The sequence below is a fragment of the Pundamilia nyererei genome, unplaced genomic scaffold, assembly GCF_000239375.1.
Source record: "Pundamilia nyererei isolate P.nyererei 1_Seehausen unplaced genomic scaffold, PunNye1.0 scaffold00007, whole genome shotgun sequence".
NCBI classification, from domain to species: domain Eukaryota; kingdom Metazoa; phylum Chordata; class Actinopteri; order Cichliformes; family Cichlidae; genus Pundamilia; species Pundamilia nyererei.
The window spans coordinates 6,829,404-6,855,883 of record NW_005187408.1 but is presented as its reverse complement, the minus strand read 5'-3'; the positions used below and the strand labels follow the sequence as shown (position 1 = coordinate 6,855,883).

General features: G+C 40.0%; 4 protein-coding genes across 22 annotated transcripts in view; 3 read left to right on the top strand and 1 right to left on the bottom strand.

The window, feature by feature from the left end:
• kiaa1217 (KIAA1217 ortholog) overlaps positions 1–6,962 on the top strand; it is a 117,561-nt gene extending 110,599 nt beyond the window's left edge. For 9 of the 18 annotated variants that reach the window (XM_005722753.1, XM_005722748.2, XM_005722745.2 and 6 more), the window contains 7 exons: positions 43–332; positions 622–765; positions 1,079–1,201; positions 2,712–2,792; positions 2,901–4,547; positions 5,076–5,207; positions 6,321–6,962. In XM_005722753.1, coding sequence (XP_005722810.1) covers positions 43–332; positions 622–765; positions 1,079–1,201; positions 2,712–2,792; positions 2,901–4,547; positions 5,076–5,207; positions 6,321–6,839 — 2,936 coding nt within the window. In that variant the 3' untranslated portion in view covers positions 6,840–6,962. Of the gene's footprint in view, positions 1–42; positions 333–621; positions 766–1,078; positions 1,202–2,711; positions 2,793–2,900; positions 4,548–5,063; positions 5,208–6,320 lie in introns of all 18 variants that reach the window. The other 9 variants (XM_005722749.2, XM_005722747.2, XM_005722746.2 and 6 more) reach the window with 9 other exon arrangements.
• Positions 6,963–8,067: 1,105 nt separating this feature from the next.
• On the top strand, positions 8,068–12,175 carry LOC106456490 (uracil nucleotide/cysteinyl leukotriene receptor). 2 transcript variants are annotated; one of them, XM_013915317.1, is made up of 3 exons: positions 8,068–8,145; positions 8,831–11,349; positions 12,119–12,175. In XM_013915317.1, the coding sequence occupies exon 2, from the start codon at positions 8,853–8,855 to the stop codon at positions 9,765–9,767; it is 915 nt and encodes a 304-aa protein (XP_013770771.1). In that variant the 5' UTR covers positions 8,068–8,145; positions 8,831–8,852; the 3' UTR covers positions 9,768–11,349; positions 12,119–12,175. The 2 variants fall into 2 exon arrangements, with proteins under 2 accessions (XP_013770771.1, XP_013770777.1); XM_013915323.1 differs by having other exon boundaries at positions 8,801–11,349.
• On the top strand, positions 12,160–22,334 carry nphp3 (nephronophthisis 3). Its single transcript, XM_013915302.1, has 27 exons — positions 12,160–12,503; positions 12,614–12,739; positions 13,302–13,452; positions 13,577–13,729; positions 13,912–14,045; positions 14,504–14,664; positions 14,782–14,938; positions 15,116–15,190; positions 15,313–15,483; positions 15,583–15,686; positions 16,103–16,217; positions 16,326–16,469; positions 16,575–16,672; positions 16,758–16,860; positions 16,975–17,057; positions 17,302–17,434; positions 17,621–17,785; positions 17,897–17,991; positions 18,069–18,191; positions 18,298–18,487; positions 18,678–18,919; positions 19,122–19,197; positions 19,285–19,412; positions 19,591–19,831; positions 19,917–20,042; positions 20,956–21,071; positions 21,169–22,334. The coding sequence occupies exons 1-27, from the start codon at positions 12,180–12,182 to the stop codon at positions 21,335–21,337; spliced, it is 3,903 nt and encodes a 1,300-aa protein (XP_013770756.1). The 5' UTR covers positions 12,160–12,179; the 3' UTR covers positions 21,338–22,334.
• Positions 22,309–26,463, bottom strand: uba5 (ubiquitin-like modifier activating enzyme 5). The gene is made up of 13 exons (XM_005722742.1): positions 26,396–26,463; positions 25,917–26,103; positions 25,734–25,779; positions 24,770–24,859; positions 24,548–24,657; positions 24,374–24,460; positions 24,208–24,292; positions 24,003–24,107; positions 23,766–23,893; positions 23,539–23,674; positions 23,346–23,421; positions 23,134–23,240; positions 22,309–22,794 (listed from the first exon to the last, which is right to left on the bottom strand). Exons 2-13 carry the CDS (start codon positions 26,078–26,080, stop codon positions 22,717–22,719), a joined length of 1,212 nt encoding a protein of 403 aa, XP_005722799.1. The 5' UTR covers positions 26,081–26,103; positions 26,396–26,463; the 3' UTR covers positions 22,309–22,716.
• Positions 26,464–26,480: the final 17 nt, after the last annotated feature.

Sequence of the window (26,480 nt, the reverse complement as noted above, 5' to 3'; positions counted from 1 at the left end):
TCTACACACCTTAATGTTGTTTCCTATTGCCCTGTATGACAGAAGAGCCCCAGTCAGGCCCTCAATCAGACAAACCAGCAAATAAGGGGTCCGAGAAACTCCCTAAGCCTCTGGTGGAGAAATCTGCCAAGCCAGCACTAGAGAAACTCTCCAAAACTGCCATCAAGCCAGCAGCCACTGAAAGTTTGACAAAACAGGGGTCTGAAAAGCCAAACAAGTCCCCACCACCGCCTCCGCCAAGGAAAACCTACCCCAGCTCCAGCTCAGGCATGACCACTACACGCTCTGGTGAGGTCGTCTACACCAACAGGAAGGAGTCTGTCTCGACTCAGGTTGGTGCTTTAAAAGGTTGGAGAGAGTAAAGAAAACCATTCTTGTGTCTGTGCGCTAAGCGTAGAGCCAAGTGGGGTTTAGTTAAGCCACTGCATTAAAACTGGAAGAAAAGGGGAAAGAGCTATTTAGGCTTTCTCCAAAGTGTAAAGGTTGCCATTTTCAGGAGAGATACTGTTTAACTCTGTCTTTACGCTCATCCAACATGAATGCAGTATCCATTTTCATTTCCACAAACTTTGCTGCTTGTTAAAAATACAAGAATAATTTCCTTCACATTATTTCTCACAGGAGGGCGAAGAAGAGGCCCCACCTCCCTCTCCCCAACCCAAGCCCACCAAGGTTGCACCGGAGACCAAGCCAAAGCCAGCCACTCCTCCCCTGGTTACGAGAGAAGAGGAAGATGAAGGGGACAAGATCATGGCAGAGCTCCAGGTTAGATCCATATACAACACGCACACTCACACGCTCCTTTCAAACATGCGCAAATACAATCTATTTAACCGACATATGGAAATTAGGATGCTGGATTTGATTGATTTCTGCGTTGTGGGAGTGGGTTGCTTATCATTTTTTCCTGTGGTGGGTGACTTCCTTGGAAGTGGCAAAGGATGGGTGCTGACAGCTGCCAAAGAAATAACTTTCATTGAACTTTACTGCACTTGTGGCGTTTTACAGCTGTGCAGTTGTGAAGATGCTCCTCAAAACCCTTGTCCCGTTGTTCCCCTCACCTTTCTCCACTCTTCAGGTTTTCCAGAAGTGCACAGTTAAGGATGTAGGGGTGAAAAATTTGGTAGAGCCCACCGCTCAAATTGAACCACAAATCAGAGAGCTAAGACCGGGGGCTTTATTACCCCTCAAAGAGAAAAAGGTAAAATATATGTCCCGGTGCAGCTGCCCAGCTAACTGCCTGCCTTTGCCAACTGTATGAAACAATCAATGGCTGTGTCTTAACACTCCTCTGCTCTTGCTTTTGCTCGAGAGAAACCTGTAGCAGCTGCCTCCACAAAGCTTCCTTTCCTTGCTGCCTGAGTTTTCCTCCCTCTTTTGATCCTGCTGGATATCAGAGCTTTAATTTTTTTTTTTCAGGATTAAGTCTGCATAAAATTGAGCTTCTGAAAAGATGCTGTGTCTTCTGTATGCGTGGTCTAGACTATGATGTGTTTCAGAACTCTCGCTTGTCTTTTCATCCAAATCAATAAAAACCTCAGCACTGTACCTTACAGGCTATTAAATCGTCTCGTGTCTTTCTTTAATGACATTTGACAATTGCTTGATATGCCCTAGATTTTTGACAATTGAAAGAACATCAGTAAAATGCACTGTAGACACAATCTATTTTTGCAGACTTGGTTCACTAGAGGTCAGCCTGACCACTTTGCATGCTCCTTCTCCTCTCCTATACTTTTCTGAAGAATGACTTTTCCGTTTCTCTTTGCACAACTTCACCTCAGTTCGCTTTTCCCAGCTTTACACCTCCCTAACCAATCATTTGATACATGTTGAGTATTACTTTTTTAGTCGAAACGATAAAGCAAATAGGACTAGGTGTGTGAAGTGCATCAACTTTTACTAGTTTTGATAAGATGAACTGGAAGTATCCGCTCTCTGAGAGAAACAAATAAGAGGTATGCTATTTGGTTAAGCTTATAATCACAGTAAATAGTACATTACATTAAAGTTTACTGTTTTGCTGAAATTTTAAAAATTTTAATGTCCCCCCCAAAAAAAAGCATCTTATCAATTAAAGGTTGATAAGTTGGTTAAAGGTTAACCATACCCTAAAACATATAGCAATTTACAAAATAAGCTGCATGCACCATTAAAGAAGACTCAAAAGTTCCAAATGAGTCTAAGCTCATCATTAATGTGTTTAATGAGGTCATAAATTAACTAAAAAATAAGATAAATATGTCACAGACTTTTATTGAACAGTCACAATTTAGCAGTCTCCCCCTGCTGGTCATTAGAAAGAATGCAGGTTTAAGGCACTTCCACATTTTACACTTTTTAGATGCTGAGTCTACAGCTGGCTTTTAAATATAGTATAATGATGTAAAACTCGATATGTGAAATAAAAAACAGAAAAAAATATTTAATTCAGTTTTATATTTATATTGTATTATGTGATTTATATATTTATACATCCATCAACATGAATTATATTCTATTTTGGCTTTTCAAAACTCTGTACTATGTGCATTTTTATGTAGGATTTAATACTGTAACAGTATAAAAAAGCAGTTGTTAAAGGTAATTGACCAATCTTGTAGTTTTGACGCCGCAAATCGTTCTGCAACCAAATGTGATTTCACAGTTAATCCAGCACAGCCTGGCACGCCAGTTACACTGTAATATTATTCCCCCACACACTGTCCTAGCAGAGCTCAGAGCCCAGTCGAGAGGATAAAGATCCAGACACAGATGAAAATGGGAATACAACTGTTCGACAGAGCCAAGGGGTATGTATGACTTTTAACTACATATACTATAATCACATATGTTTAACTTATACCCTAGCGTTAGAAAGCTATGAAACATTGACACATTTTTAAATTTCACAATCACAGGTCATATATTATGTGACGGGACAGATTCCCAAAGATCATCCACCCCCATCGCGACTGGAAGACACCAACGACCATCACAGAGAGCCCCCACAATCTCCGACACAGGTGTCAAATGTCAATGTTAATGACATTTCTCCAAGCCAGCAGCAGCAACAACAGCAGCGGCCACCACTGTCTCCAACACCCAAATCACCCCCACCTATATCACCTAAACCTGTGGGACTTAATGCGTTTAAACTGCCAAAGAAGCATGTTAAACGCTCTGAATCCATGAAGACAAGTGCAGAAATGCAGAAGGGAAAAATCCTGAAACTTCATACAGAAAAGAAAAGTAAGATCGTCCAGGAGCCTGTTTCGTCTAGTAAGAATATAGTAACTGACCCAGTGGCGACCACAAAAACAGGTGCTGTTAAAGCAGCACCTAAACGGTATGGTGCTCCATCCAAAAAGACTTCTGACGAGAACAGCAGTCCACCTAAAAACACTATTGATGATCTTGATGGGGGTGCTAGTCTCAGTCCTGACTTGCCTGGAGAAGAGGCACCTCCACCCCCAGACAACATTGCATTTATGATCACCAACACCAAGGTTAAGCCACTGTCTTGTGGAGAGTACCAAGAACTGGTCAATGCCAAAAAAGGAAGTGTGCAGACTGTTACTGTAGGCAATGCAGCAAATCGAGGAAACACCACAGCTGATCCTTCAGTGCCGCAGGATAACGGCTTCAACAAGAAGCCTGTCATCATCATCTTTGATGAGCCGATGGATATCCGTTCAGCTTACAAGCGTCTTTCTACCATCTTTGAATGCGAGGAGGAACTGGAGAGGATGCTTGCAGAAGAGCGCATTGAGGAGGAGAGTGAGGAATCCGACACAGAGAGAAGTAGTGGGCTGCCGGTCATTGCAGAAGGGGCTGAGATGGTTGGTGGCAAAAAAATCAGCAGCTCACAGGGAGCTACAGATCATGCCAGCCTATCATCTTCATCCTCTTCTTCGATATCTGAACTAACAGACAACGGGCTAAACTTAGATTCAAATGGAGACTCCAAGGATGGGAAGAAGAAATTCAAGTTCAAGTTCCCTAAGAAACAGCTGGCAGCACTGACTCAGGCCATTCGCACAGGCACCAAGTCAGGCAAGAAGACGCTACAGGTGGTTGTGTATGAAGATGAAGAAGAATCCGATGGTACAATCAGGCAGCACAAAGAAGCGAAGAGATATGAGATTACGCGGTCAAAATCCTTTGCAGATACTCCCAGGGGAACAGACACTGCCCCGCTGAAAAAGCAGAACTCCGAAGCTCTCGGCAGGACGGATGAGATTCGGAAGAACACCTACAAGACACTAGACAGCCTGGAGCAGACCATCAAGCAGCTAGAGACCACAATTAGTGAGATGGGACCACGCTCCCCTGATGAGTCGGTTAACACCGAGGAAGCAAATACAGGGAATGGGAAAAGCTCAGTCGGAGTAGGGCTGAAGAGGTCGTCCTCTCTGCCTACCTCCAAAGGGCCTGGCCCTAAGGTACCTAGCAAAAATTCACTGCAGAAGAAGCCTAAACCTCAGCTCCTTCCACGCCCTGTAATCAACCCTTCTACCACCACCAACACCAACACTGTCCCCAGTGTCCCCAGCACCGTACAACAGGTCTCTCTTTAGCTCTTGTTGTTCCCGGAGGCTTTGGGTTTCTTCTCTTTCAGTTTTCTAACTTACCTCCACTCCCAACTTAACCACTGAAATTACAAAATCATTAATCCCCTCCCCCCACAGGTGCTTGGAAATGGAAATGACTCCCCTCTTCAGTACAAAATCATGGTGACATGATTGGGTGTGGCATTTTGTTTGGTTCCTGGCTACCATCTTTCTTCTTCAGTTTATTGCTAAAACTCAAGAGGTTTTCAGCAAGTGGCACACTCATCATCAGAGACACTGTCATGATGATCAAGCTCTAATTATCCTTGTTCTTGACTGCATGCCTTGTGTATAATGGCTTTATGGTCCCACTGGGTGCATGATCTTTCACTGGCGTTGATTGTTGACTTATTGAATGAACGGGGATTTTTTTGGGGATTTTTAAACCTGTTAGTGCCTCGACTTTTCATACTTCCTATTTGGTGTGTTTTTTCTATCTTTTTTTTTATTTTCTGTTTTGTTTTTCATTTGGATCCCCTGCAGAATACCAGTGTCGCTTCCCCTACTAGTCGGATGCCCGTCCCTTTGTCTGCGAAGTCCAGGCAGTCACCGGGTACAACTGACAAAGCAGGAAAACAGCAAAAACTGCAGGACGCTCAGAGGCAGTTCCGACAGGTAGTTTTACTGTAGGGTCTTAACAGAGACTACAGGGAACAAATATAGGGAATCGAAAGCATGTGGCATATGAGGGAGGGTGGGGGTGGGAAGACTTCCAAAGCTGTGAGGTTTCAAGTGTTGTGAAAAAAAGAAAGTCACGATAGTGGCGACTGTGGATCTGTTCACGTTTCTCTCGAGTCTGCTCTGACACGAAGGCATGTTTGACTCTTGACTGTTATCCCCATAACATCACTGTACTGTATGCTTCTGCATGTCCACACTGCTCATGGTTTTCACTGTGTTGGTGGCTAAAAAAAAAAAAAAAGAAGGAAAAAAGGCGGAGACAAACGGAATCCTATCCTGTCATCATCTGAGTTGTCATCACATCTCCAATTCCCATCACAGCTGAGTTCCTAAACAGTGTTGCCAAGCCCTAAGATGCTTATGGCTATGTTTGATACAAACTTATCTGACTTTTTAAAAACATTTTTTGGCTATGCTCCTCCCTTCTCACAATGCACCTCTGCTCAAACCCAACATCACTGCACAGCTTACTTAACCCCAAGGTGATACATTCTCTTACCGTCAAGACTTCGGCATAACCCACCCACCTTGCATCGTCACTTTCACTGGAACACTGGCCCACATTTTCCCCTATCTGCTATCACTCTTCAAACACCTAACCCTATTACCTAATTCTCTCCGGACCTCTTACGCGTATCTATTCTCTGAAATGTCTCCAACACTCTTCCCAAGGCCTAACAATCCCTCTAACAAACAGCCACTCTGTAGAGAGACCCATCCTGTCTGCCATTGCACTGTCTAACCTTTGCCTGGTTCTGTTTCTTGGTAACATGTCTGTCAGTTCAGTTTCTCACCTTTTGTGCAACCCAGTAAAAAAAAAAAGACAGACAGCTTTTGTATCTGGGTATTTTTATTGGTTTTTTTTGTTTTGTTTTTTGGTGTCTTTTAGTTCTGTCTTAGTTATATTAATGCTTGTGTAGTCATAGTGTCTGTCCATGTAATTAACTTGTAGTTTTGTTTAACATTGTCTTGCCTTTTTTAATTGTATTATTTTACCAGTTTTCTTTTTTTGACAACAAGTATCTGTTTTGGCATCTCTGTTTACAGGCTAACGGAAGTGCTAAAAGAGTGGGAGGGGATCATAAAACGACTTCCCCTACTATACCCATCTCTAAAATCCCTGCTTTTTATCCTAGCTCTACTAAAGGCAGCTCCCAGTCCACACAGAATTCAGATGCTACTAACCCCATTAACCCTTCTTCCTCTTCCTCCTTTGTGACAAAGTCCTCCATTCTGTCCTCTCACCCACCTCGTTCCAGCTCCCTACCTTCCACCCATATCCCCTCCCTGTCTAACGGATCCCTCAAACTTCCCACACCCTCACAGCACACAGGTAAAGCTCTCTCGTTTTCCTCGCAGAATGGTCGAGTCCACTCCTCCTCCTCTTCATTCTCCTCCTCCTCCTCATCCTCTTCCCCCTCCCCTCTGTCGCCCACACCTTTGGGCCCAGGTGGAAAGAGCATCCGCACCATACACACCCCCAGCTTCACCAGCTACAGGTCCCACAACGGCAGCAGCGGCAAATCCTCCATCCCAACAGCCACAGCAGCTAAGGACACTACTTAGCCCCATTATCACCCCTCTGGCTTTTACAGCATAGCAGGTAGACCTGATCATATTTTATATTGGTTTTGGATTGTTGTTCATTTTCTTTTTATTAAAGTTTTTTTTTTTTGTAAAAGTATTAAGTGATGGACTCAAATCATGTTTTTCCTTTGACACTGGCATTCACACACTGCTACTTTTATCTTCATTTTCACATTTTGGATCATGCTTACTTGGATATCGATTCTCTCTTGAAGGCGTTCCAGATGACAGAATATTTTGCAATGTAACTATAAACGATTTAGTGTTGCCACTTTGTAGCTGAAGTGGAAGGCTTTCATGGTGTTCAAAAATGTATTTTCTTGCTGTAGCTATGAGTAGGGAATAGAGAGTTGATGTACAATCACAAAATATCATGTAAAAAAAAATTGTGTTATATTTTTTTGAAACAAGAGATTGAATAACCGTAGTATATTTAATCTTCTATATTTCCTATGTTGCCGGACATTCGACGCTGCCCTTGTAAATGCCTTTTTCTGAATGTATACACGATGTATACAGACATTTTAAACTCATTAGTAACTTTAGTTTTTTAAGAGTATTTTCTCATGTTTCCACCCATTTGAACTGCCGGTTTATTTTACAGATTTACAACAGGTATACTAAATAATAAAAGTTTTCATTTTATTGTGCCTATTTGCCAAAGTTGTTGTATAATGACTCACTTCAAGCCTAACTCAGTCATGACCTTTTAGGGGAATTTACATGCAATCTGTGTGGATGGCCGAAGTGTTGACCTCAGTGTTTGCACTGCTGGTCTCGGTTTGTTAAGTTAACATGTATTGTTGTTTAAATGTACTTAAGTCAAAGTGATAAACCTGTTCTACCACGTGTACATAAAAGCTTCTACTAAGAAAAAAAGTAGTTTTGTTAACATACCAAAGTTTATTTGTATGCATGCCTTTCGATTACTTTAGGAGAGTGGTGTAAAAGACGACGTTTGCACAGATAGATTTTGTAAATATTTGATTTTCTCTCATTTTTTTTGTAAAGCTTTAAATCATGCTATAAAGAAACTATGTAATAAAGACAAAAGTGTGTTGGAGTAGTAATAAAGACTTGCATGCTTGTAGTGCATCAGGCTTCCATGGCTTTTTCAAGTTCTTTGTGGTTTCCTATTGGGCTGATTCACAGATGGTATTTGTGTGTAAATACGAAACTAGATATGCAAAACACGCAACTTCTCACTTCTTCTTTGCCCGTATCCTGTGCACACATCATTGCTATTCGACTGGTGGCAAAACACGGCTCTGCATTACTGTTACAGGTAAGGAGATGATTTATGATTATTGCCAGTTTGGAGTTACCCTACATTTGGATTAAACTATCAAACATTTAGGTAATTCACTAACATATAAGCTCTAATAATTTTGTACTTAGTCATGTAGCCATGTTTGGTACACTTTATTGTTTAAGTGAACATGCAAATGAATTTTTCTGCAACAGAGCAAAGTGTCTTTGGCAAATGAAGTTACAAAGTCGCTAACTGGGTTTTAAAGGCAGTATCATTATCAGTATACATTTAATTAGATTGTTATAGTTTGGTTGACTTTTTTCATGTTCTGGTTGATTTTACCTTGTACGTATGTACACACAGACACATACACAGTGATATGTTAGTTCTACTACCGGTATATAGCATTTTTATATGCTATACTACCAAAAAAAGTACCTCTTGAATGTAATTATTCTTTTGTTGATGTTAATGAAAATGTCATCCTGCTTGCTTGTTACACTGACGTTCCGCAAGAGTAGTTCCTCTTTCTAATGTGTAATACACACATGATTCTGCATATGATTTTATAACGTTATGTCACATTTTTCTATTTGCATTCTTAGTTTCATTATGATCATTTAAAAAGTCACTAAAACATCATGTGAGTGAACGAAGGCTATCATGTGGCTGTCAATTGTTGTAACAGGCTGTTTGTGTCTAATTTGTGCTGGACCAGGCCGATCCTCTGCGCAACAACTATGAATGTTTCCGGGGAGGAGGGAGAGAGCTTCTATGGCACTTCTGGAGCTCTGTGGAATTATTCTCTTTCCATTTTTTACATCCTGATTTTCATCATCGCAGTGCCTGGGAACATTTTGGCTCTGTGGGCATTCTTTCACCAGAAAAGCACATCTCCATCAAGAGTCTTCCTGAGAAACCTCTCTGTAGCCGACATATCTTATGTCCTCGTCTTACCCATGCGCATAATTTACCACCTATCTGATAACCACTGGCCCTTTGGACACATCATCTGTCAGCTGTTAGGCTTCTTGTTCTATCTAAACATGTACTGCAGCCTCTACTTGATGAGTTTCATCAGCCTGGACAGGCTCCTGGCTGTGGTTATACCTTTAAAGTCACAATCATTCAGGAAGCCTTTGTATGCAAATGTAGCGGTTGGCATACTGTGGGTGATAGTTATTGTTTGCATGAGTCCTACACTCTTTTCTGGAAGAAAACAAACCAACTCATCTGGCATTTGTAACAAACTGTACTTAGAAAAGACAAATCCAACAGCTTTAACTTCCACTATTGTGGCATTTGCAATTCCCCTCGTCACTATAGTGGTTTCATACATACTGATCCTGCTGAAACTAAGAACAGTGCAGCAAAATGAAGAACGACCGGTGAAAGACAAAGCTATAAAAATGATTATACTTATTGTGATGAACTTCCTGTTCGCATTTGTGCCCTACCATGTGTGCAGAATAATCTACATTCAACAGCAGAGCTTTGGAAATATTACTGAGGGGCTGAGAAAAGCCAATCAGATAACATCTGCACTCACCTGTATCAGTGGTATACTGGATCCTGTCATGTATTTCTTTTTGAATCGTCTATACAGGAAAACATTTCTTAAGCTGTTCTGTAAAAATAGGGAAGATGTCATATAAAAAATGCAAATGGGGAAAAAATGGAGGTAATGCTAACCATGTTAAAAACATCAGCGTGGTTCCTATAGCACCTAACCGCAAATCAGACAAACTGCACTTCCCCTGATTCATCGACTTTGAAATTGTCAGAATTAGCCAGTACTTGTTTAGGGAACTATAATAGGTCAAAGATAATTTGTCAGTTTGGGACCTGTTAGCTTTCTGTCACTGAAGACTGAGACATTTTTTAAAATTTATTTACATTTTTTAAAATTCTGTTTTTATTTTATTCTATTTTTAATTTTTATTCTCTGAATTACTCAGAAATCTTATCCCCAAAGGAGTGAAACATCTAAGCTTCTGCTTTACGATACTTTATTTGTCTCACAAAAGGTAACTGAAAGTCTGTGACCTCAGCAGAAGTAAAAACAATTGTTGCCTCTTGCAGTCTATTTTGGTTCCAGAGTTCAAAGTTTGAATAAAGAATCCTGGTTTTCATGACAAAAAAACCCTACTTTAATAATCACATTTCATTGTTAAGAAATAGTTTGAGTGAGAGTGTGTGTGTGTGTGGGGGGGGGGGTCTGGTAAGAATGCCAAGAGGTTAAATCCACATCAGAGCAGAAGCGTTATTAGGCAACTGCATTATTCAGCAGTAGAACTGTGGACTGCTAAAGTTTCCTTCCTGCAGTCTAAATGCGTTACCTAGTGGAGCCACGTGGTACATTATAAAATGAGACAGAGGGTTAAGGGTATAGATAGTGTGGTGCTTTCAGTGCCTTAACACCTACAAAATGTTGCTAAAAATAGATGATGCAACAACGTGATAAGCATGCCACTGTTTTAGCTTTTGTGATGTTGTTGGGATCAAAACAAGAAGAAGAATGTGCACATTTTCAGAAATCTAAATGGTGTGTTTACAATGGCTTCAGTAGTGTAAAATATGCAGCACAACTGCTCAGGCCTCCCAGGTGAAACGCTATTTTACAGGTTTGGTTTCTTTGTGTCAGGAAGTTGAAGGTTCTCTGTGTGTTGTTGGGGGTTTTGTCCACTTTACAAAAAGTGTACCTCATTTAGAAGCTGCACCTAATTATCGCTTATTTTGAAAATAAAATTAATCATCTGAATATTAAATAGTTTGCTCGTAACTTTCTTCAGAGTATTTGTCTAAGATTGAAGAAGTTTGCAGCAGATCAAATCGACCACTTGATGGTGACAAACACACAGAACAGTTGGTTTTGTGATTGTAGATTACGTCATAGTAAAATAAACAATATAAATACCTTATTTGATATTTGACACAAGTAGAACATTGAACCAACTGATAGAGTAGTTTTAACACAGTTTTTAAAAGAGCAGACCTGATGATGTAGACTATAAAGTAAACCTATTACATGAAGTAAAATGTTGTAATTTGTTTCAGAAAGGTTTACAAGATGGTAGTGAGACCTACTTTGACCTGGTCAGTCAAAGTGAAATGCGCAGAGGAGGCATAGATGATGTATTTCCTGGGTACGGGGTGAATATGGGAGTGCCAGGCAAGAGGAAAAGAGGAAGACCACAAAGAAGATTCGTGGACGTGGAGAAGCAGGACCTGTAGAAGGTTAGTGTGAGAGAGGAGGATGCAAACTATAGGGTGAGCTGGAGGCAGATGATCCACTGTGGCGACTCCTAAAGGGAGCAGCTCAAAGAAGATGACGATGATGATAAAAATAACAATGTTTTAAGCACTACGTGTTGGGGCAGATTTTATTACATCATGAAACGCAATTCTTTGATTACCGAGAGATGGGGTAATTCCCATACCTTTGAGGGGAATAAACTTCTGTTGTTTTTGACTTGTGCGGGTACCCGTATTTTCTCCTTGTTACCAAGGCAGCCAGGAAGAAGCTGTGAGGGGAGCGGACCGTGAGTGTAGCTATTTGTTTAACCTTCATTTGCCAAACTTGGGCGTGTAGGCAGTTTTCTTCTCAGCTAAAACACTTTACTGTGCCGTTGCTTTAGTTTTTACATTAATAAATGACGCAGTTAGGGTGTTGAACCGCTCCAAAACTTAATGTTAACGAAGCTAACTAAGTTCATCTGGATTTGTTGCTATTAGTCGGGTATGCTTAAACCCATTTCGATAGTAACTGCAAACGCGTTGCTTTGTCATTTTTTCAGTTCTTAATAATAAATACATGAATGAATAAATACAAATAATTCTAATGCTACCTGTTGCTTTTGTGGAAAGAGCTTAGCCTTTTGCTTGTTGTTGTTTTACGAGACGGCCTGGAAAAAAACAACTTAAAGATCAGAAATGCCAGTGACAAACCATCAAAAAAAGATTTCCTTAATTGACACTCCATCCCGCCCCGTCTTTTATTACACAGGAGCAGCTATGAGCATCGAAAAAAGTTGAGCAGTTCTTTTTCTCCAACTTATTTGGCCACCATGGGCACCGCATCCTCTATGGTGAGCCCAGGAGAGGTTATCGAGGACGGGTATGGGGGTGAAGGCGGGGAAGCCTGTGAGATACCCGTCGAGGTGAAGCCCAAAGCCCGACTACTGCGCAGCTCTTTCCGCCGAGGACCTCGTGTGATTGGGGCCAGTTTCAAATCCACAGCATCTGTGGATCTAGAGTATGCTGCAGAGTATGAAAGACTCCGTAAAGAGTACGAAATCTTCCGTGTCAGCAAGAACAACGAGATCTCATCCATGCAAAAGAAGGAAGCAAAGCTGGATGAGGAGAACAAGAGGCTGAGAGCAGAGCTGCAGGTGATAATGAACAAAATGCACAAGGCTTATTCTAACTTCACTGAAAAAGTTGTGGGCTTTGGATGATTTAATGTGATGGTGGGATGCTGCTATTTTCAATGTCACTACAGGCTCTGCAGAAGACCTACCAGAAGATCCTCAGAGAGAAAGAGAGTGCTCTTGAGGCAAAATATCAAGCTATGGAGAGGGCTGCCACATTTGAACATGACAGGGACAAAGTAAAACGTCAGTTTAAGGTACATCATAGACGTAGGCAGATTAATACCAAAGTTGGTATTGTTATCAGATTGATACTAGTGATCAAACATCCTCAAACAGTGCCCACTATGGAAAATGTCTAAATCTTAGTGGTCATTAAAATGTGTTTGTATAGAATTTGTAAATTTATTGACACATTTATTGACACATTGCTCTCCGCTACACAACCTGGCTTTATAGGTTAAAAGTATCAGAAATACTGACCCTGCGTTTATTTGGTATCGGATCTGTACTAAAATTTGCGTTATCCCACAGCACTAGTACACCGCATCACGCCTCATTTCACAAGAGGGTGAAAGTTCCCCCTAATACCTCACATGTCTTTCTTTTACAATCATCAACAATAAACAAGCATAAAATGATCAAATTTGAAGTCAAAGTCAAAGTATGATAAAAGTACAATAACATCCATTCATTTTGGCTCTGGTTGTCCAAGCCCTGACACAGCTCTGTGCCTCACAGTTTGAGAACGATTGTGGCATTGCATTCTTTCTAGTATTCACATTTGCAGCTTTAACCTTTTGGCAAAATCACCACCAGATTTTCCGGGAGACAAAAGAAAAGGAGATACAGGATCTCCTGCGGGCTAAAAGGGACTTGGAAGCCAAACTTCAACAGTTACAGGCTCAGGGAATCCAGGTTTATGACCCAAATGACTCAGATTCCGATGACAACCAAACCACTGTCACTGGTAAGACGAAAATTCACACTATTGGGGACTTTTTGTTATTAAGCCATCAATCGGTTCTGCATAAGTTTTCCTGTCCAGCAAATATGATGATAAAACACCACAGTGATTTATTAAATGTCTTCAGCTGCAGGAACACAGTGCGAGTACTGGACTGGCGGTGTGCTGGGAAGTGAGCCCTCTATGGGCAGCATGATGCAATTGCAACAAACATTCAGAGGACCAGAGTTTGCACACAGTTTAATAGATGTGGAAGGGCCCTTTGCTAATGTGAGCAGAGGTAAGGAAACTTTGAGAGGGAAGAGAGTGTTTCTGAGAAACTGACCTCTAGATGACCTAGTTATTGTGATTTTTTTTATTAACATCATTCTGTTTGCAAGCAGGTATTTTTGAAGCACATATTCACTAATCTCTTCATGGGCATGACTTGTATATTTTACCATATGTGTCTGTCTTTGTCAGATGATTGGGATGCTGCTGTGGCGAGTCTGTTGCAGGTGTCACCTCACGTTCCCCAGGCCTTGTGGAGCAACACAGTCCGCTGCTACTTGATCTTCACCCAGGAGACCAAAGCTGAGCTGGATATATTTATAAAGGTCGGTAAGATGAGCACTGTAAAAACTGTAAATATTCTGTTTTCATGTGATGTTGTTGTACCACTATAACGCTGCCCACTTTTACGTGGCTGTTTCTTGGACATGGCTTAAAGTAACACAGTGATAGGACTGTAGCGTTATATTATGAAAGGCTGAACTAAGCTAAGATAAAAATGAATGACTCGATAAATATGCCAGTAAAATCATTATTTGGATTTTTTTTTGCTTTTTAATTTTGGACATTTTGTATTTCATTGAGTCAGATCCACTCATAGAATTTTAATTGAATCAAATTAAAAGGAAAAAACAAAACTTGATTTTATCTTTGAGAAAATCTGTGTGTGGGATTGTGGGTTTAAAATGGCAGTTTTTGTGAAAAATACCTTTAACCTTATTATAACCTTCTACCTTATTATTAATCAGGTCTGGGAAAACTGTGCTTAATGTTTTAATTGCAGAAACACACCTCTGTATTGCGGCGAATATGTGAGAGTCTAGGCCATTTCTACCTTAATGTCTTCTTCCCAGAGGAGAATGCGGCTTCATACGCTGTAGAGCGCAAGCTGGAGATTGAAAGGAGTTCTCTGTGTGTTCTTCTTCTCAAATCTACTGTCCCTAGGTATGGTGAGTTTAGGAAATTGATAACCTTATAATAAAGATTGCACACAAATTCTTTTTTTCTCGAAAGATTAACGAAGGTTTGTGTTTAATATTCATGCATAATACATTGCCGTAGCTCTGTGGTGGAGGATTGTGAAGAGGCTTTTGTTAAGAATCCAGATGGCCATCCATTGGTGCTGTATCTTAGGACCGAAGAAGATCACAATTTAAATGGACCCATCAGGCAACTGCTCGAACGGGTCAATGCTGCAGACAAGGCTGCTAAAATCAAGGTACTTATATGATTAATAATTTTAGAAAAAAATTTTTTTAGTTTCAACCCATTTCATGCAATGCATCAGTATAAATAAAATAATAACTGTGGAGAAAAAGCTGATATTTTTCTGTTTATTGTCTTTAAATGCAATCTAATACTGTGTCTGTCCCAAACCTGTTTTGAACATTACTAGGTAGTGGATCATAGTGGCTCTGCAGAGGAGGGGGCCAGCCTGATTTATGCTCAGCTAGAGAAAATCATCAAGCAGGTACAGACTGTCTTTTAACATCCTTATTTTTATCAATTCACAAAGCTTAAAGTCTGTGGTATAAGAACTAAAACTGAAACCTTTTTTTGTCTGATTTTTTTTTTCTTTCCTGCTTCATCCAGGAGTTGCTGGGTCTTGAAGTAGCAGACGTTGAGTCTAAGGACTCTGGGATGGACGAGGGGTGCGAAGAAGACTCGGGAGATGTGCTGTGGGACCTACATGATGAGCAGGAGCAGATCGAGGCCTATCAACAGGCTTGTAGCGGCACCACCTCACAATTAAGCTTCCAGAAGGTACTTCAGTTCTTACTGATCCCTTCAATCTTTTGATTTTGTTTTCAAATCCTACTTTTCATTGATATTACTAATGCTGTGATGCATCAATGACCTCAGTATATAGATCGTTTGAATGACATGATAGCTGCTCCCCCTCCAACACCACCTCTCCTGGTATCTGGGGGTCCAGGCTCAGGAAAATCTCTTTTACTCTCCAAATGGTAAGAACTAATTTCTTCAGTTAATTATAACGTATCTGTCATGAATTCCTCTTAAATAAAACTGTTGTAAGTCTTTAATAGGTTTCCAAACTTTTAAGCAGTACATTTAGAAATGTTACAAAGTAATTATAACCGTTCAACCTTCTCTGTTTTCTTTGTATTGTTGTAGGGTCTTTACCTTACAATATAAAGCGCCTTGAAGAAACTGTTGTTGTGATTTGGCGAAATATAAATAAAACTGAATTGAATTGAACTCTCCAATCACTTCAGGCCAACACTCTTGCACCCTTGGGAAAAAGAATCTTGTTTTATATTATATATTAAATGGACAAGTATGTTCTTTTTAATGATCTGGAATATTCTGGACCTTTTGCATGCTTTGCCTGCTTTGCTAATTAGTCTTGAATTCTCTTCAGGATCGAGCTCCAGCAGAAACAATCCCCCAACACCTTGTTTCTGTATCATTTTGTTGGTCGGCCACTTTCAACAAGCTCAGAGCCAGTTCTCATTATCAAACGCCTCACAGTTAAAGTAAGGGATATCTCTGATTGCTTCTTGTTAATGCTTTCTTACACTGATGACTCTGCATTATTAAACTACTGAAAGAAACAGTTTTTATTTCTGTCTGTTTTCAAACAGCTGCTGCAGCACTTCTGGTCCATTTCCGGCTTATCCATGGAGCCCAGTAAGATCTTAGAAGAGTTTCCCCGCTGGCTTGAAAGACTGTCAGCGCGCCATCAAGGAAACATTATCATCATCATTGACTCCATTGACCAAATACAGGTTAACAGCCTCTACAACTATATAAAATTCAAAATTCAACTCAGCTGGGTTTACTCTCTGCTGTATATTTTTGTCTGTACTACTGTTTGTCCCCTTTTGCTCTAGCAAGCAGAAAAACACATGAAGTGGCTAATTGACCCTCTGCCTGTCAATGTCAGAGTGGTGGTGTCTGTCAATGTAGAGACTTGTCCTCAGGCTTGGAGGTAATACACAATCGGTGAATTCCCAGTATCCCAGTATTGGTCAAAATGGCTATTCATATGCTTTTCTGTGACTTTGTGTGTTTAGGTTGTGGCCCACACTCCACTTAGACCCACTGAGTCCCAGAGAGGTCAGGAGTATAGTCAATGCAGAGTGCCAGAGCATGGATCTCAAACTTACTAGGGATCAGGTCAGTTGTGACCCCTTCACAAGGTCCTTCAAAGACATTTAAAAATCCTTAGCAGCAGTATGTTTGTTTGTTTTTTAAAGATTGTGATACCTGAATGTGTGTATTTTGTTTCAGGAGAAGAAGCTGGAAAGGCACTGTCGCTGTGCATCGACATGCAATGCATTATATGTCACATTGCTGGCAAGGATGATCACCAGGTTCGCCACCTCTGCTTTCACAATTATAAATACATTATTAAAAAAAAAAAATAAAGAAGTAAATGAATGAAAAAAATAAAAACCTTCAAATCCAGCATGTATCCTCTGCAGAGTTGGACAGCCTGTTTGACCCTTTTAAATTATTTTAATTTTAATTGTTCGCTTCACAAAATAGTAACCTTTTTTTTTTCTTTTTGAATAACTTAGATTTTTTTTGTTTTGTTTTGCTGCTTCCTAACAGTAGATCCTGTGGGTTGCTGGAGAAGAGCCTGGAGCAGTGTCTGCAGTGTCAGGACACTATGTCACTTTACCGCCTGGCACTCAAAATGACATTGAACTCTCTCTGCACGGACAGAGAGCGCCACATTATGAGAGAGGTGACTTAAACACAGATTTTCCCGTCCTTATTGCTTTTAGTTTGAAATATGTGTGTAATTTAATTTGGCATCAGAGAAACACATACCCTTTCTGGTTTTGATGTGAATGTGAAAATTTTTCTTTATTTGATGTTTTTTTCCAATGTGTAGCAGAGGAATAGGTGATTGTTCTTTGTCTGCCTTTAGATACTGGGCCTTGTATGTGCCAGCCATAATGGAGTGAGTGAATCAGAGGTACTAGATCTTTTCCCAGAGGTAGAGTTGCCTGTCCTGTCCTCTCTGCTGTACCTCTTGAACAGACTCTGCATTGTAACACTCCGTTGTGGACTCATCAGGTTTCAACATCTACAGGTAATTAGGCTTCTTAGTCGGTAAAATGATACAACAGCATCAATAAAAACAAAATGCATAATAGAATTAGGCTGCAATTTTGCATTTTTCATCTTTCTGTTTTTCTGACAGGCTTGGGAAGCTGTGAGGCTAGAGTTTCTGACTGGAGGAAGTAGCTCCACCACTTATAGAGAGAAACTAATTCATTACTTCAACCAGCAACTGAGGTCCTGCAGAGATCCACACAAATCACACGGCTCTGTCAGAACAACTCATATCAATGTATATGTGTGTGTGTTTTTAGCCAGGATCGAGTGACGTGGCGTGTCGCAGATGAACTTCCCTGGCTGCTCCAGCAGGAGGAGGACAAACCTAAACTGCAGCTCAGCCTCTTGAACTTGTTTGTCTCTCAAAATCTCTACAAGAGGTACATGTTAGTGTTGCCTGAAAGCATGCATACATACGAGGCGTTGTCACAAAGCCTGATGCATTTCTTCAGCTACTTTGCCAAAGATGTGTGTTTTGTTTTTTAGGGGTCATTTCTCTGAGCTCTTGGCCTACTGGCAGTATGTCGGCAAAGACAAAAGCTCTATGGCCACTGAGTATTTTGACTCTCTGAAGCGCTACGAGAAGAGCTGCGAGAGTGAAGACAGCATGACCAGGCTCGCAAATCTGTATGAGACTTTGGGACGTTTCCTCAAAGATCTGGGCCTCCCTAGTCAGGTAGGGTGAATGGTTGTAATATTAAAAACACTATGTTTATTCCTCACCACACATCTTTTCCTGCCTAGTCTTAAAAGGCTTAAATTTTGCCTACATTGTCTGAAGAAGTCTAGTCTTTTTTTTTCCTGCTAAGAATGAGCTCATGGTAATTGTGTATATGTCTGATTCTGTTTATTTTTTATTTGTTTAGGCTGTAGCACCTTTACAAAGGTCTCTTGAGATTAGAGAGACAGCCTTGGATCCAGACCATCCCAGTGTAGCTCGCTCTCTGCACCAGCTGGCTGGAGTTTATGTCCAATGGAAGAAGTATGGAAATGCTGAGCAGCTGTACAAGCAAGCCCTTGAGATAAGCGAGAATGCCTACGGTGCCGAGCATGCCAGTGTGGCTCGAGAACTGGAGTCACTCGCCATGCTCTATCAGAAGCAAAACAAGTAAACAGGACTATCTTGGGGCTAATGTTATGAAATTGCCGTTAATAGTTGCAGGTGTTTCAGTCAGGCTATATCTTCATTAAAGACAAACACCAGCTGTTGTGATTATTAAAAAAATTCAGAGGACTAAATCACACTCTGACAAGTCAGGATTCAATTAAAGAAACACATTTAAGAGCTAACATCTGGTGCTTTTGTTCAGGTATGAACAAGCAGAGAAACTCAGGAAGAGGTCTGTGAAGATCCGTCAGAAAACTGCTCGACAGAAAGGTCATATGGTGAGTGTCGTTCTCAGATTCCTACACACTTAGTCATACTCCTTTAATAAGAGATATTGGATGTCTTTTATCTACTCCTCCTTTCAGTATGGCTTCAGTTTGTTGAGGCGCAGAGCCCTGCAGCTGGAAGAGCTGACCCTAGGAAAAGACTCTGCAGACTGTGCCAAAACTTTAAATGAACTGGGTGTTCTTTATTACCTCCAGAACAACCTAGAGTAAGGAAACAGCACCTAGCATGTCCACAGTTTTTGCTTTATAATATTATAGATTCTCAATGCCCTCGGTGTATAGTTCCAGTCTAGTACTTGTACTTCAAATGATCAGTAATATGTGTGTGTGTTTTTTTTTTAATTCCATCAGCTCAACTAAAATCCTTCTCTTTGCCCTCACCAGTGCAGCCAAGGTGTTTTTAACCCGCTCTTTGGAGATGCGCCAGCGGGTCCTCGGTCCTGATCACCCGGATTGTGCTCAGTCACTCAACAACCTGGCTGCACTGCACACTGAAAGGAGAGAATATGAAGCAGCTGAGGACATGTATGAAAGGGCTCTAGACATCCGCAAGAAAGCCTTGTCTCCTGACCACCCTTCTCTGGCATACACACTCAAACACCTCGCCATGCTCTATAAACGCAGAGTAAGACAAATGGCACTCACATGATACTTTCTGTTGATGTTATCTTGAATTAGGCAAATGATTTCACTTCATGTGTTTTGTTCAGGGGAAACTAGAGAAGGCTGTTCCACTTTATGAGCTCTCGCTGGAAATCAGGGAAAAAAGTTTTGGCCCCAAGCACCCCAGTGTAGCCACCGCACTGGTCAACCTGGCAGTAATCTACTGCCAACTGGTGAGACTTACCCTGCTTCTGTTGTCTCAACTGCGCACTGCAGAATTGCATACCTCAATAAAAAAAGGGATCATCTTACTTAAAAAATAGCTATATCCGACTTCAAAACATTACATTAAGGAAAATGTAAATCAAAATAGATTATTATGAACATTTATTCACAAAATTAAAGTACTTCTTATACATTATACATCAAGGCGATTGGCAACAGTCAGTCAGTTCTTTCTACACAGCACATTGAAACAGTGATCGATGCTTTTATTTCATCCCGTCTGAACTACTGCATGTCACTTTATGTGGGAGTCAGTCAGTCATTGCTCTCACATCTGCAGCTGCACGACTGATAACAGGAAATCGTAAAAGAGAGCATATAACCCCTGTCCTGGCCTTTTTCTTTTTTATGTTTTTTATTTATATCATATGTATTTATATTATTTAGTAACACTGTAAAGCGCTTTGCATCAGCTGTGGTTGCTTTAAAGTGCTTTATAAATAAAGATGATGACTTATATGGGATTTTTACAGTTACTAATGCATGTGAGTACTACTCTTGAGTACCGCATCTTAGACACAGTTGGTTAAATTTTTTGAACTTTGTTTATTATCTATGTTGTGATCCTATCGAATGTTATATTTACATTTTTACTCTCACATTAATAAATGTAAAGTACAATTTTCTTCCCCCCCTCGACATGCACATAGAATGAGTATGTAAAACAGTAATCGTAAATAAAGGCAGGCAAGGGCAGTTACCTCTGCTAGCAAGTAAATTACTTATAATAAGCATATTTAACTTGTATTGAACCAGTGAATTTAAATGATTTGTATAAATTTTTATTTGTCATCTCACTGACTGTTAACATTTTAGGTTATGCAGAGCAAAACTAACTGTGATTTCTTTTGTCTTTGGCAGAAGAAGCACAGCGATGCCTTGCCCCTTTATGAACGAGCACTGAAAATCTACGAGGACAGTTTGGGTCGCTCTCATCCACGGGTTGGGGAGACCCTCAAAAACCTGGCTGTGCTAAGGTACATTAGTGAGTGAGATTTAGCAAAAGTTTAATTATGAATAATATGTTATTGGTTACGTTATAAATTTTATTTCTTAATTTACATTTCAATCTAGCTATGAAGAGGGTGACTTCGAGAAGGCAGCAGAGCTTTACAAGCGTGCAATGGAGATCAAAGAGGCAGAGCCATCATTAGTGTGTGGTAATGCCCCATCTCGCCATTCCTCCAGCGGAGACGCATTTAGTGTGAGAGGACCTGCTCCCCTCCCACATGCTCAGAGGTGACCCTGCTTAGGTGTACTTTGCAGCTGATTAGTAATGGCTGTTTGGACAGCTCTAACTATTATACAGTGTTACTGAAATCCTTTGATTTCACTAAAACTAATTTAAAATTCAGTCATCACATGTGGTTGAAGGTACATACTGTACCTGCCAAAAGGAATGTGAACTTTACAGTATTCATGTTTAAAACCTGCATATCTGCCAGTGGTGTTTTGCATGCAGTCATGTGTAATACACTTCAGAAATCAGTTCTTTAACAGGCTTTAAACTCAGGTCTACACTACACTAAACTCAAATTTCAGCTTAGCCTAGATTTATTTGTGGGTATGAAGTCACTCCAGCCATAAAAACATGCTTAATTATGACCAACATCGTATGGTACAACAGGTTATATTATTATATTCACATTTTAAATGTTAGTTTTTCAATCTAGGCATTCAAATTGTTCCGTGTGAATCATGCTAAACACCCAGTACAAAAGGGCGTTAGTGAGAACGTGCAGAAGAAGAAACATTAGAATGTGAACTATCTCCTGATGACGATTAACACGACTGTCAGATCCCAAGCACTTTTTGTTTTTAAATATACATTGTTTACATTATGAATTTTATATATATATATTTTAATGTTTGTTACATGCAATGCATATCCAACAGTGTTTTGAGGAAGGAAAACTTGGACCATTAAGTAAAACACATGTCTGAAGAATCATTATCTGTAGCTGATTTAAGGCTGTGTTTATGCAAAATTAAGTGCGCATGCATTTATTCAAAATAATTATAGGGTCTTACCAAAGACATCACTGTGACATTTAAGGCTTCAGGTACAATACATTAAGGCCAAAAGGGACACATTGTACCAAAACCTATTGCAAGACACAAAATGTTTTACTGCTTGCATCTATTCATGCATTAATACCATGTTAATAACATCTGTAAAAGCTGTATAGGAAAATAAAAATAAAGTCCAACATGTCCATCTAATAAATACTTTATTGAGACAACTTGAACATTGTTCTGTGATGTTACAGGAAACATTTCTTTTTTTGTGGATGTTGAAAAGTTGGGACACACATTCGGTAAGCAAAACACTAATTGATATCTTCAGGTTTATTGATATGTAATTAGAAAATGTTCCCATTTCAAGTGCTAAACCATGTCAGCAAATTACATATCTGATGTTTTTGTGTGTGGTTTTTTTTTTTTCCCGCATGTGAAATACCACAAGCAGCATTGCATTCCACGTCTTCAGCGGTTAGATGAACTCATTCTTTAACTGGTTGTATCGTACAGCAATTAGCATTTTCACAATGATGTTGGAATGAACAGGCAGGAAAAGGTTAGTCTCATATTAACAGCAGAAATGCACCTTCAGATTGTTTCCTACAGTTTTTTCATCTGAGCCATTAATTCTTCAAGGCTCTGTTCAGTCTCCTCCACTGTCTCGCCATCTGCTTTTTCCTAGTTCAAAGACGAGAAAATAATGAGTTGAATTGGGTTCATAGTCAAGACCAAACACTAAAACATTACAACAAAATGCCGCTTTTTTTAAGAAATGATCTTCAAGCCCAACAGTACTCTCCACAGTAATTTCATTTAAAAGCAGTATGGAATGAAAGTAAAACTGAAGAGTCACTAAAAGTCACTTAGTGCTGTAAATATTTGACTTCACCATTATTACTTAAGGCAAAAAAGTATTTGATATAAATGTCAGTATATTTTTTTTAAATGAATGAGTCTACCCATACAGGGCTCCTAGTTTCAAAGTTTCAAAGCTGTGGTATCTTAAAGCGTACTAACCTCAGTTGGAATGGTATAAGCCACTGTGATGCCTTCTGGGAGGTCGGGCACAGTACCTGAAGCAGCCTTTAACTCTTCTTCAGTCACCTCTGATACCAGCTCAATACCTGCGCACCACATTTTTGTATATTAACACACATTAACACAAAAAAAAAACAACAACACAAAAACTATGTTACATTTAGGACACTGTACAAGTTTCTTTTGCTCACCCCATTCATTGTCTTCATGTACAACAACCTCCTCTTCCTGTACGACCTCCACTTTGGGCCGCTCTGCTTCTGTCCTCTGAACAGAAAACCAATGAGTAAGGTTAGCTTTTCTAACACTATATAAAAGCAGTAAGAATGGGACTTTAATCAGTCTTGGAATCATGTTACATGAGCAAACAGTGAGCACACACACCTTGTACTCCTCCTGTTGTCTCCTGCAGTGACGGTCATTACACTGGGGGTTAGCTTTCATTGCCATGGAAGGGAAGAAGTCCTGCATGGCATTGTAGCCAAGATAATAACTAACAGTACCAAACTTTAGAAGATATCTGGAAGACAAAACATTTAATAAATAATATTGAACTTCACTTTACACTTTTAGATTTGAACCTGCCCAGAAAAACATGAAAATAAACCTACTTGAGGACATTTTGCACAAGGAGACCTGCCACAACACCCATGGTTGTTGGTAAGCTGGCAGCACACACACCCTCCCGTTTTAGGGTCTTCTCATCAATGTTGGCTGCCACCACAAGTGGAGGAGCGCACTAAGAGAGAGGGTGTTATATGGTTTTAGAATGCAACTACATTTTTCTGTAAGAGCTGGACGTCATCATATTGCAAAGATATGTTGTTGTTATTTAAGTGTGAGCATACAGCGAAGCAGGCCGTCTCCCCAGGAATGATGAGCTGGATGTGTCCTGACACAGCATTCTCACTGACACCAGACTCCATCCAGATCTGACCTAGTTCATTGCAGGCCTGAAACAAACACCAAAATGAATTCAACTTGTAAGAGTTACATGGTTTTTTTTTTTATTAAATCTCTTTTTTTGTGACATTGACATGTATACACACTCACTGTATTGATGGCCATTCTGGCCTCAAAGTTGTCCACACAGCTCAGGACCAAATCCACTGGTTTTCCTTCTTCCAGCCCTCCATGACTGAAAACACACAGTTATTTGCTGGTGCAAAAAAGGGACAGAGGAAGAAAACTACAAAAAATATACAATATGAATCCTAACCTGATACGATCCATGAAATGTGTAAAATTTTCCATCGTAGTAATGTTGTAGTTATGGGTTTCAAATGACACGTCTGGATTGATGTTTCTGTTTGGGGAAAATGGAAGTTACATATATTTGAAAGAAACTGAATGGCTTTGGTGGAAAAGTGGATGTCTGTTAACAACAGTGTACCTGAGTGTGTGTTCTGCTGCTTCCACTTTGCTGAGGCCTGCTTGGTGAGGCTGGAAGAACAGCCTGTTCATATTGGCCAGCTCTACTTTATCATAGTCAAAAAGGAGCAACTGGGATGCCACAAAATGAGAACAAGCCACGGTAAGAGTAAAATCAGCACAGATGGACATGGATTTAAATTTAAATCAAGTAAAAGTGAAAGATAATGAAAGCTTCTATTACCTTACCAATGCCACATCTAGTGAGCATTTCAGCTGTTACGCTGCCAACTCCCCCAACTCCAACCACAGCTACTGTGAATGTCCGAATTCTCTGTCAACAAGTTTATAAACAATAATTACTCACATTTCTCAACACAAAAGCCTCCAACTTTGCTTTGATGGCTACAGTTGTGAACAGAAATTTACATACACTCATCTTGGGGATGAATGTCATTACGTTTGGGCTTTTCAGCTTCACCCCAAATCAACAGCTAGATGGCTGAACCTTGACAAAATTGGGTGTTCCAGCAGGACAATGATCCCAAACACACATCAAAACTGGTTTTGGAATGGATAAAAGAACTAACATTAGGCTGCTGGAACGGCCATTCCTAAAGCTCCGACCTCAACCCTGCTCAAAACGTTTTAGTTATATATACACAGTTTAAAATAAACTCTTTTCTGTCTCTCTATTTAAAATTAGTGGACTATGCCTAACGGCTGTTAAGAGTGGCCAAATATCCAGTGAGAGTTATGGCAAAACCTAGTTGAGGTTCAACTGGCAGAAAGACATTTATTAGTACTAGTAGTACTTATTTATTTACTTAATGTATGTTTTGAACTTGTGTGGATTAGACAAAATCCAACATAAATTCAATCTTATGAACCCAAGTTTTGTTTTGTAAATGATTAAACATGTATCTTACGATCATTCCACCCCAGAAAAAGAACAGGTCAAAGAAATCAATAAAAGCCCCAAATCACTACGACATTCATGGCCATAATGAGTGTAGGTAAACATCTGTATGTAATCATGCTATTATGAATATCGGGTTTGGGTTTCTATAAACATATATCGCTAGATAAAGGTAATTTAATGTTGTAACAGCAGTTTTTCTTTATTGTTTAATATGAAATATGAACTCTTGGAAGGGAGAGCAACCAGAAACCGTGCAGTATTAAAAAAAGAACAACTTTGAACATACCTCGTAATCATCTACGATGCCCATTCTCTTTAAAGCCATGAGGCGACTAAAATAAAAACACAGCTGAGATTAGCTTGTGGTGTATGACTCACAGGAAGGCGTCGGCTCTCAACATAGTGAGCCGTCTACACAAAAATCAATTAAACGACCATATAATGAATACATTTAAAAAAACAAACTTACCTGTACGGGTTGGAATCCACAACTTCAGCGCTCATTTTGTCAATTTTCGGTCTATTCAGTGCCCGACTGTGAGCATCTTCCGCGGCACACTGCTTCTGCTTACACTTTATCAGCTCATTCTCCAACTCTCTCACCCTCAACTTCAGCTCCTCCACTGTCGCCATCAGGAAAACAGTCGAAGGCTAAACTATGTAAAAGAAATAATAATGCTGTACACAAAAACGTAAATTAAAAAACCCTACAGGGATCGACACAGAAAGTACACGTCTTCGCTGCTCAAACCAGCTGTCAGGATGTGTGTTCCCGTTAACAGTGTTCGTGCAGAAAACGACCTAAACACCCTACAGTGTTCCTACTTCACCAGTGGATTGTTTAAACCCTTATTTTATTATTTTATTTTAGTATCGAAAATCTTCTAGTCATTAGGTTTTATAATTTTATAAATTTGTGGCAATAAAATAACTTTTAAGGGGCGTTACCTCGTTGTGCCTATCGATAAACGGTCCGACCATCATATCAATAATGCTAAACGTAGCTAGCGCAACGATACATCTGACAATGATT

Bases quoted from the DNA above. Each gene is read 5' to 3' on its own strand.
- LOC106456490 (XM_013915317.1), top strand. From the start codon at position 8,853: ATGAATGTTTCCGGGGAGGAGGGAGAGAGCTTCTATGGCACTTCTGGA.
- nphp3 (XM_013915302.1), top strand. From the start codon at position 12,180: ATGGGCACCGCATCCTCTATGGTGAGCCCAGGAGAGGTTATCGAGGAC. The intron at 13,730-13,911 runs GTAAGGAAACTT...TGTCTTTGTCAG, and splicing joins CTTTGCTAATGTGAGCAGAG to ATGATTGGGATGCTGCTGTG. The intron at 16,673-16,757 runs GTAATACACAAT...TTGTGTGTTTAG, and splicing joins ACTTGTCCTCAGGCTTGGAG to GTTGTGGCCCACACTCCACT.
- uba5 (XM_005722742.1), bottom strand. From the start codon at position 26,080: ATGGCGACAGTGGAGGAGCTGAAGTTGAGGGTGAGAGAGTTGGAGAAT. The intron at 24,860-25,733 runs GTATGTTCAAAG...ACTTGTTGACAG, and splicing joins GCATCGTAGATGATTACGAG to AGAATTCGGACATTCACAGT. The intron at 24,658-24,769 runs GTAATAGAAGCT...GTGGCATCCCAG, and splicing joins CTAGATGTGGCATTGGTAAG to TTGCTCCTTTTTGACTATGA.